Here is a 12,275-nt window from a genome sequence, read left to right on the forward strand (position 1 = left end):
TTTTAAGTCTGTGAAATAACATTGAGCGTTTTCTTTTCAAGTTGCTGAGCCCGCCGTGCACCCTATAGTTCAGACATGGGCAACTGGTACCGTAGATTGTGGGCCACATGAATACATTATTGAAACCAGGTATCAGTCCTGTATGGTGTATTCAAAGCACTGTATTACTGATTTTTTTTTTTTTCAAAGAAAAAGTTATTTAATGCATGCATGTTCATTTAAAGTACAGAAATACAATATGTCCTTTTCAATATGTTAGCCGCCATAACTCCCATAAGGGGATATCACCCTGATAGAGGACATTCTTTCATCTCCTGCAGTGATCAAAGAATCCCCTCCCAGCCATAGTTTTTGGAGATCTTCAAATATTAGCAATTTAGGTTTTAATATTCAATATTTGTTTGCAGTTTTTCATCTATGATGATTAATCAGTAACAATAATTCAAATCAGATCATGTTAAAAGAATAATCATGTTCGGATGATTTTGTTGGGGAGTTTTTTTTTGTCTGACTCTTTACTTTTTGTGCTGAGGCAAGTAATCATTTCTACGTTAGACAAGTACCCGAATTTTGTCTGTGTGTCTGGTACATGTCAGGGACCAGGACAATGGTTAAACTTTCGTGAAAAATTATGTTTAATATGAGCAAGGCTCTGCTTCCTGAGTGTGTTTAAGAAATTAAACAAGAGCCTGCAGCAAAACTCTTAGTTATTTGTGTCACGTCGTGTGTTTTTTGTTGGGTTTTTTTCTATGATAACATGCAGGATTGTCCAAAGTAAGCATGATGTGCCTTTCATGAAATACTCGTCTGAAACATCTTTAGTCTTCAGTTCTCCAACTCACAAGCTCACTTATAATCCTAAGTTGTCTAACCATGTGCATCATCGACCACATGAAAAACTGTGATTATTTGCTTCTTCTGTTAGAATGACGTCTATTATAACATATTCTAAGCTTGATTATGTTTTTATGAATGAATTATTGTGTTTTAAGTCTTAATTAATTTGTCACACCCAACTCATGAGACCGGTTGAAATTCAGTATGCTCATTGTGACGTTTGAAAACTTTCTTAACTTGCAAAGAAATTCAAAAACTCCCGCTGAGGTCAATTTTAAGTTAAAAATCTTTTTTAGAGTGTTTCATGCACGGTGTCTTCTCACTAAAATGTCTTTGTTTAACTTATGAATTTGGTATTGATATGTGTAGATAGAGGCCTGAGGAAAATCCACTCATTCATTGATTTCCCAATGAAGGTCAAGAAGCATGTAATGTGGCTTGGGGGTGTTCTTGGTGTTTTGTAGGCATGTCTGTCTGTCCTAAATTTGAAAGGACAAAAATCCACGTAATCAAGAATGAATGTAACATGTAACTATGAAAATGTATTTCATCTTCTGGGTGCATCTCAGACACATGCTGCTGTGGGTTTATTTTGAGGGAGGGACCTTCCTGTGCAACATTTGCAACTTCTACCTGTGTATGCGTGATCACCAGTTACTCTGGCTTCCTCGTGTTGAATCATATAACTGCTTTGTTCACCCCAGGCAGTTCGCACTGCAAACATGGAGACAATATTGCACACTCAATACCCAACAAGCAAATTGGAGTCGCTTCAAACATGAATAACATGTTGTACACCATACACAACAGTACACCACTGTGCAGCGAAAGGGGGAGGGAAACTTATTTTTAAAGCGAAATAATAAACATGTTGAATCATCTGCAGTTGTCTTTCGGGTTTGTTTGGTTTTTTTGTTTGTTTTGTTTTTGTTTTTCTTCAATAGTACGTCGTTTTGTAATGTATTATTTTGGTGGACTCTTGTGGTCAAATTTCGTGTCAGAGTGACGTCACGAGGAGGAGAGCCTTTGGGCCAATCAGCGGCCGCAGCCTTGCTCATCATCATCACTTCCACCTCCATCCTCCTCCACATCTTCAGTGTTTACACAACAAGGGAAGCGAGCAGTTGCTCAGATTGCGGAGGCTCCTTTGAGTTAAAGGTTTGAACCGGAGAGCAGCCGGCGTCTGAAGGGAGTGAGTATCCAGAGGAGGGCGGGTGTCTTTTTTCCTTTCTTTCTCTCTCTCTGTGCTTCATTCAGTCAACCTGTTCTGCGGCTACCGACCGTCGTCAACAGGTTGGCTAATTTGACTAGCTCCGGTCCTCCGTGCGCTGGACAGCCCGGCGACAGGCGTTCATGTCCCGGGTCACACCACACCGGTCCCGGACGCCGACACGGAGACGAGCACGGAGTCGGTGCTGAATGAGCACCGTTGTCCGTCACAGCAACTGGCTCGTCTGTTCGCTGTCCCCCGATCTGATTGTCAGCTGGGATTGTTTGGTTCCTCTTGTCGAAATCCTCCAACCGCTCATTCCCACGTGAGGTGGCGCGAGACATGCCGTGGATGACGTGACTTTGGGATCCTCTCCAGTGACTGAGCGTGTGTTCGGTCCTCTTTTTTGCTTCAGACTGGTTGTTTAAAATAAAGAATGAAGCATTCACCCACCGTGTCAATCGGCGTTCCTTTCACATTCACACTATCACACTTTTTCTTCTATTCCGAGGTCCCGTCGATCCTGTATGGAGTAGAAAAAGGTGAAAAGTTCAATTCGTCTGAGCCTATTTGAAATTCAGTCGTATTATCGCAACGAACTGGCTTTTTGTCAAAAGCCATTTCAACGATTTTAATGACTGTAAAAACAGGTTGATTGGTTATTATTATAGGAATGTGTGACTTCCAAGACTTGTTTTTTATTTTTTTTACATTTGTTTTAATGAATATTTGCTCACTTGACATATCTGAACTAAATTCAGCCATTTCATTCAACCTCAGTTTCTACACGAAAGGCAAAAGTGTGGTTCCACTGCAGCATATATGTGATGGCTGCGTTCATGTTTGACTAAAGCAGTTCAAGTAGAAGCTGTGTAAACTGATTTTAAGATCCCACTGAGGATCTATTGGTGCCATTTTCCAGATATTGCAATAAAAAAAATAATTTCTGACGTGTATTTATCATTTGAAATGGTCGAAACTAAATTGATTGCAGCAGAAAGATTGAACTTGTGTGCTATTTCAGGATGGAAGGGGAGAATGGAGCCGTTCTCCGAGTCCGCAGTCGAGCCATTCCTAGAATGCCAACCTCTAATGGTTTCGACTGCTCCTTGAATGAAGGAGCTCATCCTGGAAACCACCACCAGGACACTGGAGACAATGTTGCCACCAGCAATGGTAGGAAAATACCCCTCTGATCTGGATCTCTTTTTCCACTTCCACCAAGTTGCCTTGTAATCAATGAGCACTGAAGCCTTATCACGTGATGAGTCACTCCTCTTTTGTGTTTCTCTTTTTTCTTTCTTTACCTATGGTACAGTTAGGACGGAAAATCACTGGGCTGATGGACAAGTGTAGAGACTTCCTAATAAAAATTACTCTTGTGCTCTGCAATACTAACCAAGAAAGCAGAACAATTCAGTCCTAAGAAAAGACTGACAAACACCGGTCTGACATGTGTACATCTGTAAATGAACAAAATAGATACTGAACACACGAGTTTAGAAATTATAATGCATTTTGTAACGGTGTCAGGTTTAAAGAGTTCAGGTCTTAATTTTTTGCCACGGTGTTGAGTTGCTTCATCCTCGTAATGACCATGGTCCAGTGTGAGAGCAAAGTTGTTTAACACCAGCATTTATGACTAATGACCTATGTTAAACTTAACTGTAAGTAGTTGTCTTTGTGTCTCCATGTTGTTATTTATTTTACAATCCAGTGACTGAAATCTTCATTGCTGTGTCCAATTTTTTTTTTTTTTAATATCACTTGTGTAACTTTTCACTTGTCTTTAGTGTTCAAATAAAATTTCATTTTGTATGAGCGGTAAAAAGTAATTTCATATTCCTTTACTACTCAAATAGGTCGCAGTCAAACTGTTTTTGGTTATTTATTAGTCTTTTGATTAAATATTTTACTAAATGGTGCTCGGTGGGGACATATACCACGTCAAAGTTCTCCTGAACCAGAGTGATCATACCTCGGCCGACTCTTAATCATTTAGGAGTATCCGCTGGTCAGAGCTGTGAGAATACAATTTGTATTGTATCAGAACATGTCATGACGTTTGTTTCTCATCTTCAGGGAGAATTGAAGTGGAGCAGGTGATCAGCAAAAAGCTGGAACTGAAGAGAAAAGCAGAGGTTAGTAAGTTGGTATTTTTCTTGAGAAATGCCTCAAATGACACGTTGCAAGGGATAAGGGTGACTATTGGGTCATTTCATTTAATTATTCTTCATCATGTAGAAAAGCACATCAACATGCTGGGCTGCACTTTGTGTGTGTGTGTGTGTGTATATGTGTATATATATATATATATATATATATATATATATATATATATATATATATATATATATATATATATATATATATACTTACCTGCTCAACTATGCCTGTTGTAATGAGCAGCTAAAAATCAGGCTTAATGCTTAAATTATGACCCATTGGTCTGTATTTGTTGGTTTTCCTCCAGGTTTACTGTGTCATTTTAACATTTAACCAAAGAAATACCATAGTTATTGTCAAAAGTATGGCAAGTTTTGTTCCGATGGATGAATCGCCAATAGCTTACAAATTACTTTATTTATTGAGTCAATTTCGGTTTAGTAGAAGTTTTCTGTGAGAAGCAAGTTGCCCAAATAACACTCACAAATATTTACTGCAGTAAATTCTAGTCTCGGAAATATTACGAATACCTCAGCATGTGGTCTGATGCCCCAAAAAAGATGAGAAAGCCAGTTGTATTAAAACAAATAATGAAATTTATTAGAAATTAATATCTGTGCCTTGCATATTCACATATTGCACTTGTCCCGTATCATGCGTTTGGGGCTAACCACTTGAGTTTGGATTGTATTACGACCTTGACTCGTCACTTCCACTAAATGGCCCAGTCGGGTTAACCTCCAAGGCGATATTTACATGATGTTTGTATAATTTGAATGAACGTCGTGTCACATAATGACAAAGCATTGCATTCCAAACATCTGCGTGAGTGTTAACAAACCGTCCCAATGCCCTTTTTCTCTGGCTAGGCCCTGAAGAGTGACCTGATACGTCAGCTGGACAGTCAGGTCCACGACTTCATGGACAGCCTCATTGAAGAGTCGGTCAGCCTGGAGCCTGCACCTGTTCCTGCTGTCTTCTCACCACTATTGTCAGACAAGGAGAAAAACAAACTCAGGTTCGCCAGTTCAGGGTCTCTTTTTTTTTGCCCAGTTTGATGTTAAAAAAAAAAAGTTTCGTTTTTTTTTAAATCTGAGAGTTAAATTCTTCATCCTGCAGAACTCATCGACTGGTTGAATGATCTCTGATGTTTTGTCTGCAGGAATTTCCGACCTCCTCATGGCCAGGGAAAGCAATTTGTAAGTCGCAGGTCCCTCCTAGAGTAAGTCAACTCTTTGAAGCTGACGTATCAATATTTTATACACGTCACTCACATGCTTTGCATTTTTATTTTTTTAATTATTTACCATTAAGTTTTAACTTCCATTTGAAGATTGTGTGACAATTTTGGTACCATTACATGGTACATATAGTTATGTTTTGTACTTTGTTTTTTTTTGTTTTTTGGCAGCGAGCTCTTTGAAGTGAACCACATCAGGACCATCTACCACATGTTCATTGCCCTGCTCATTCTATTTATCTTCAGCACAGTTGTGGTAGATTTTATAGATGAAAGCAGGTAATAACTGACTGCTACAAGTCATTTTTTTGAACTCTTCTGCCAAATACCAATGAGTCAAGCAAGCGGACAAAGATCATTTATAGTCTCTTTCCTCCTCTACTTTCCTTAGGCTGGTGCTTGACTTCGACCTGCTCGTGTATGCATTTGGACAGTTTCCTCTGGTGGTGTGCACATGGATCTGCATGTTCCTGTCTGCATTTGTAATTCCCTACGCCTTATTCCACCTGTGGACACAGAGCCAGTCTGCGTCCTATAGTCATCCCAGGTTGTACAGCGTGCTCTTTGGCTCTGTGTTCCTTCTTTATCAAGCGCTGGGTTTGGGATTCCTGCCTACATATGTGGCGGTGACCAACAATTTGCCACCTGCATCCTGCTTCATCATCATCCTGGAACAGGTAAAGAATATTGTTGATTTTTGAATTGTTCAGGATATGAGAGATTGATAATATAGTAGGCATGTTGACTATAAATGTACAGAACACAATTAGAGGTTTCAAAGGTCCGTGTGGACCGTCTTGTTATCCTGATTTGTTACTTTGTGGAGGATTGATTAACTTCCCAAAATAAAGACTGATTTTAGCCTCAAACGCCACACGGTGAAAGACGATCTCTCTGTGTAGCAAGAAAATAAAATGACATAAAAGACATAACGAGACAGACCGGACAGGAGAGGAAAACGTAAACAAAGGAAAAGTCTTCCTGTTGGTTGTGATTTCTGTAACACTGAGAACTTGCAGCCACAAAGCTGAGCAAAGAGAGATTTCAGATGTGAAACACTTCCTGCATCCGTGACCTTTGGTTCATCATAAAACACTTTTTTTATATAGCACTGTTCATGAATGCTTCAAGGAAGGATTGTCTCCAGGATGGCAGGACGAAACAGTAGAACAGGAAATGCATAACAAAAGTGGTGGGTGTGATTTCAAAGGCACACTTGAGGTAACTATCACAATTAAGAGAAAAAAAAGATACCTGAACGAGGTAAACTATTAAAATGACAAAATGAAAGAAAAGAATTTACTTAAAATTGCAGGTGTTAATGTTAATGAGACAAAGAAAAAAAAAAAAAATTAAAAGCTTAACAGCAAGGTGAAACTAATGTCAAACAAAATATATAAAGTTGCCAGAAAGAAAAATAATGATACATGGATACTTAAAAAAGAAAAAATCAATACAGAAATGAATATACTTTTTATGTTTTAAATGTCGCAATACTAAAATCCTGAGGACAGTTCTAGTGTCTTGTAGTGTAAAAGCTGAAGGAAACGTCACTAAAGGCCTTTGTTTACATCTCAGTTAACCAACAAGCACCTGTCATAACTGTGAGCCTGTGGGTCATATATTCAGACGTAAGGCCAGTGCTATGTTAAAAACCTTTCAACTTGAACCTAAAACTCTCAGGTGATCAGTGGAGGAACTATAAAAGGGGCTTGATGAGAGTCGTAAAATGTCTTGCGATATAAGGTTTTAGAAAAACGTGCAAAAGAAACATTCTTCACTGGGATAATTTCATTCCTACTGATTGATGTTTTAGAGCTCGAGCTCACACAATTAACTTGACTAATACTCAAGGATGGCTTTATAGTTTTGTCACCTCTGTATCCTATTTAAGTATCCTCTGATGTGTGTTTTTAAAAATGTACTCACCGCGACTGAAACGACTTCTGTCCAGTCGGCTTTATATATCGTTTGACTTTCAGGTACGCTTAATGATGAAAGCGCACTCCTTTGTCCGGGAAAATGTACCAAGAGTCCTGACCTGGGCCAAAACCAAAACCGGTATGCAATTTTACTACTTCAGGCCGCTCTTCTTTCTCTCTGCATTTCTCTTGTTAAGTGGTCTCTATCATCCACAGGCCCTGGTCCAGTTGTCCCTCAGGTTCCTCAGTATCTCTACTTCTTATTTGCACCCACACTTATATACAGAGACAAATACCCAAGGTAAACACACCCTGTTGTGAACCGTCATGTCACATTCAACATTTTCTTTGCACAATTCTCCCACATATTGACCTGTATTAACTAGATTTATATTGACTCGTTCGCTGAATACAGAAATCCAGTGATTCGATGGGGTTATGTGGCCACAAAGTTACTTCAGGTACCAGAGACTCTCACACTGTCCGTGTGCTTCACTTATGGAAATATGCAAGCAAAAGGTATTGACCCCCCCCCCCCCCCCCCCCTATCTGACGTTCCCAACTCTTCCTGCCTCACAGGTACTTGGCTGTCTGTTTTATGCCTATTACGTCTTTGTGCGGCTGTGTATACCTCAGTTTCGAAGCATCCGCCTGCAGCTCTTTGACCTGCGGGCCATGGTCCTCTGTGTCTTCAACTCCATCCTGCCAGGTAAGTTGAGAGTTTCTGGGTGCTTCCTGGCGAGAGGTTTGACTTCTTCATATCAGGAGATGAGTGATGTATATCATTGCTGATTGTCTCCATGTTCTAGGAGTGTTGATCCTCTTTCTTGGATTTTTTGCCTTCCTTCACTGTTGGCTCAATGCTTTTGCTGAGATGCTTTGCTTTGCTGACAGGATGTTTTACAAGGTACTGCTTTCACGCTCAATATTGTCAAATAAATACACTTGTTGTTCTCAATTGCATATAAATATGTTGGTTTTTTTTGTCCCATGTTACAGGATTGGTGGAATTCAACATCCTACGCCAACTACTATCGCACTTGGAATGTAGTGGTCCATGACTGGCTTTACTACTATGTGTACCGGGACTTTCTGCTGGTGAGTCTTTTGTGTGTTAGTGTACTGCAACTATTGTATTTTATCTGGGTTTTTTTGTTTGTTTGTAAGTTTTGTTACCATTTTTTTTACAAACAAAGTTATTCTGATTTGGGATAACTGTTTGTTTGGGGGTTTTTTTTCCCCAGCACGTTGCCTTACTTTTCTGATGTGTTACTTTGAAGTGGTTCAGTTTTGACATGTGTTTTTTCTTCTTGGCTCTCGTTGTTCCAGATATCCAATAAACGTTTCCGAGCAACCGCCATGCTGTTTGTGTTTACGGTGTCTGCAGTGGTTCATGAGTACATTTTAGCCATTTGCTTTGGCTTCTTCTATCCTGTGCTCTTCTGCCTCTTCATGTGCTTTGGAAGTAAGCAAATACTCCACGCCTCATTTTACCACCTTTTGAATATGGCCAAAAGGACATGTGAACATGAGGATTATTTGCATTTGGCTTTACTCAAATGGTGACGTTGTTTTGTCTCGCCGGCTGATGGCTTCACTTCTTTACAGTATTGTAATTGCGCTCATCTCCTGTCCTTTCTCAGTGATGTTCAACTTCATTCTCCATGACCAGAGGAAAGGCCCCATATGGAACATAATTATGTGGACGTCCCTGTTCTTGGGTCAGGGGGTCATTATCTGTCTTTACTCCCAAGAGTGGTATGCACAGGCATACTGTCCAGTGAAGGAGGTAACACACCTCGGAGAACTCGCTTGATTTATTTTATTACTAAGCATTTCGTAAAGTTACATAATCTTCTTCATACTGTGTTTTTGTTGCAGCCTTCTTTCCTGGAGTTACTGACGCCTCGCTCCTGGAGCTGTCAGAGGGAGCCTGATGTCAGACTCTGACCGACAGTGAGTTTTTTTCAGGAGAAACACAGGCAGTCAATAGGATGATCTAGACCAGCTCTTCTTTTTTTTCTGCCATAGCATCTGTTCATTTGTTTGTTTTAATTTATTGCACTACATTTATGAGTTTTGTGTAAGAGTGTATTAAGGAACGTCAGCCAGAACGTCAAAACGAAAGCAGACTCACACTGATGCCTTATCTATTTTAGGTTAAAGGCAACACAATAACAAAACTCCTGGTTCACATAAAGGTCTTTGTACTTTTTAATGTGCTCTGTGTATCCCTTTTCCTTATGCCTTAATCGACTGTGAAAGCACTCCTTATCCCAATATGACGGTGGCAATAATGACATGGCAGCTGGATACAAACATGACACCATCACAAATGTTATTTACATATGCAGGAGTGGTTAATATTTAACATCTGCAATTCCTCCTCTGCCATAAAGAACAGTTGGTATATTCACTGCAGGGACTTGTGCAGTCATAGTTCTTTCCTCTGCTAATGGGATTCAACTTGAAAATGCCAACTGTTTGGTGTTTTGTACAAATCTCAGCTTTAGCGATCTCTGCAGTATAATGTGGGTAATACAATCATTCTCTTTGAAGGGGAGAAAAATGGCAATGTTTGACACAGTGACATAGTAAGTTGTTATTTTTGTAGGATGTCGAAGTGTCAAAAACAAAGCAGACTATCACGATACACTTGAATTGTATATTTCCCAAATGTAATGTTTAATTCCTTTGATCTTTTTGGGGGGAGTTGCCACCTGTTGAGAAGACACAATTGCACTGGTTGCATTATCACTGACTTAATTCCGCTGTTTTGAATGTATACCTGGCATTGGAGAGAAAGTTTCATGTAAGCTTGTAAATATATTTACCAGATTTTTTTTTTCGTGACCAATGTTTGTGAGAGTTGTGCGCAGTGCTGTCAGTCACATCGCTGCAGAATAACTTCTCCTGTAAAACTTGCAGCGGGCTGTAAAGAAAAGCAATGACACTTGATTAACACGAAGGGCTACTGTTAGTATTTTATGATAGTGGGTGCTGAGTAATTCTCATCTCAGATCAAGGTATTAATTGAGGTGTTGCTGTTTTTGGTCCTTGTTTATTTCAGGTTGAGGAATGTATGTTATTGCCAATTTCCGCACATTTAAATGAACTATTAGTGCTATTGATTTATAAGACGTACCGTACAAGCACAAACCAGCAAGGGCCAACTTTGTACGCCTAGAAAATTCCATGGCCACAAGGTGGCAGTGTATTAAAGCTTTTCAGTTCCGTCCTTTCTTTGCCACGAGAAGGATTTCTGGGATCACTGTACACATCTGAAGGTGCCAGCGAATCTTTGTCTTAATATATGCGCGTTAAAATGGATATATTGGAAATCTGAACTCACTTGTATTCAAAATTTTACTTTTCATTATTATTTTATGCATGTTAAAAAATATATTATTTATCATGAAGTGCCAAGTTGCAGAAATGCCATTTGTTTGGATATTAAACTTTTGGGAGCAGAACGGAGCCGAGTCATTGGTATTCATTGTTGCCTTTTTTCCGGCATTGAATTGTTTTTTTCTGTGTGGGAACAATTTAATGAATCGGTACATTCTAAATTCATGTTGATCTGATTACGTTTTATTACAAATGTTAAGGGATTAAAGAACATTTGCAATAAAGTGGTCAATAAATGTTTTCCTAAATTGTAAATTAGCCTTACACCTAATACTAAAGCCTTTTAGGTAGCGTAAGATCATAATATTTCCACATCTCTAAAGCTCATAGAATTCATGGTCCGAGAAGAATAACGATGATTTAACAACAGGGGCATCTGAGGTGTATTGGCTTCATGTCATAGCAAACAAAACTGTTTTAAATGTGTATTGAGACCATCGAACATGCACAACTCTCATGACATGCTTTATTGATTTTTCTTCAAAAAGTGTTTTTTTTTCAGTCATCTATATAGTCAGCAACTTTCGTGACTGTTACATGTTTGTACTTATATTAAAAGTCATATTTTCTTTCCTTCTGATGACCCTCACCCAACCCCTCCCATGTTCTCTGGCGCCCTCCAGGGTGCAAGGTCGAAACTTGGGAATATGATTATTATTATCATACTTTTTTTTCATTCCTAAAAGAAAGCAATACCACGACATCTTTGAATAATTGAATATGCATTCGATATTGGGTCATTTTATCGCATTTTTTTTTTTTAATGAGTGCAACTTTAGATATTATGGAACATATTTGGTAGATAAACTTCCCAACACTTATAATAAAGGGGATCTTATTGCTTTGTCTTTGCTTTCACATATCTTCATATGTGAAAAGCAACATTTTCACAGTATTTAATGTAAACTTGAAGTATGTGTGAATGGTGATTTCACCGTGATTAGTCACTGGTGAGTTCATTTTTCATCGCGTTCATCACAATATCACAACAATAAAACAATGACGGGTGCTCTTGTGATACGGTGTCCCGGACCCTGTGCGGTCAGACAGTCTTCCCGAAGCCGGGGTCCCCTGCAGCAGAGGCGGGTGGGGGGGTGGAGGGGGGATGCGGGGTCTCGGCTGGTGTTGGATCACTCTGACGGGGGATCGAGCAGAACCCCCCGCCTTGTGCAACACATCCTCTGTTCTGCGGTAAAGATGGCGGCGTCAGAGGGGGCGCGCAGCGGCTGGACAACGGAGAAGCGATTCTGATAAGCTCCAGTGAGATCGAATTAAGCTCGCCTGGCACTACCGAGTGCCGCTCGGATCCCGTTCGGCTAATCGGGATAGAATCGGTTGCTGTCACGGACCGGCGGCGCGATTTTATTGTTTAAGCCAGGGTGGGTGGGTTTCACTGATAGCCTGCTAACGGTAGCCACCAGGCGAGCTAACACGGGCTAGTTAACGTTAGCTCGGCGGAGAGCACCGGAGGGTGGGGGTGGTGGTGGTGGTG

The 12,275-nt window shown here is 39.9% G+C and overlaps 1 protein-coding gene across 1 annotated transcript; it reads left to right on the forward strand.

Annotated features, from left to right (window-relative positions):
• Positions 1-3,072: 3,072 nt before the first annotated feature.
• Positions 3,073-12,156, forward strand: soat1 (sterol O-acyltransferase 1; the record flags this gene model as incomplete). Its single annotated transcript, XM_080505731.1, is given in 18 exon segments — positions 3,073-3,223; positions 4,130-4,188; positions 5,083-5,231; positions 5,376-5,435; positions 5,625-5,732; positions 5,845-6,130; positions 7,436-7,514; positions 7,592-7,676; positions 7,791-7,836; positions 7,955-8,084; positions 8,185-8,282; positions 8,375-8,473; positions 8,705-8,840; positions 9,019-9,164; positions 9,257-9,304; positions 9,306-9,331; positions 11,407-11,414; positions 11,981-12,156. Coding segments are annotated over 18 exon segments (1,890 nt in total).
• Between the last annotated feature and the right edge of the window lie 119 nt (positions 12,157-12,275).

Source organism: Blennius ocellaris (assembly GCF_963422515.1).
Source record: "Blennius ocellaris genome assembly, chromosome: 12".
Lineage (NCBI taxonomy): Eukaryota > Metazoa > Chordata > Actinopteri > Blenniiformes > Blenniidae > Blennius > Blennius ocellaris.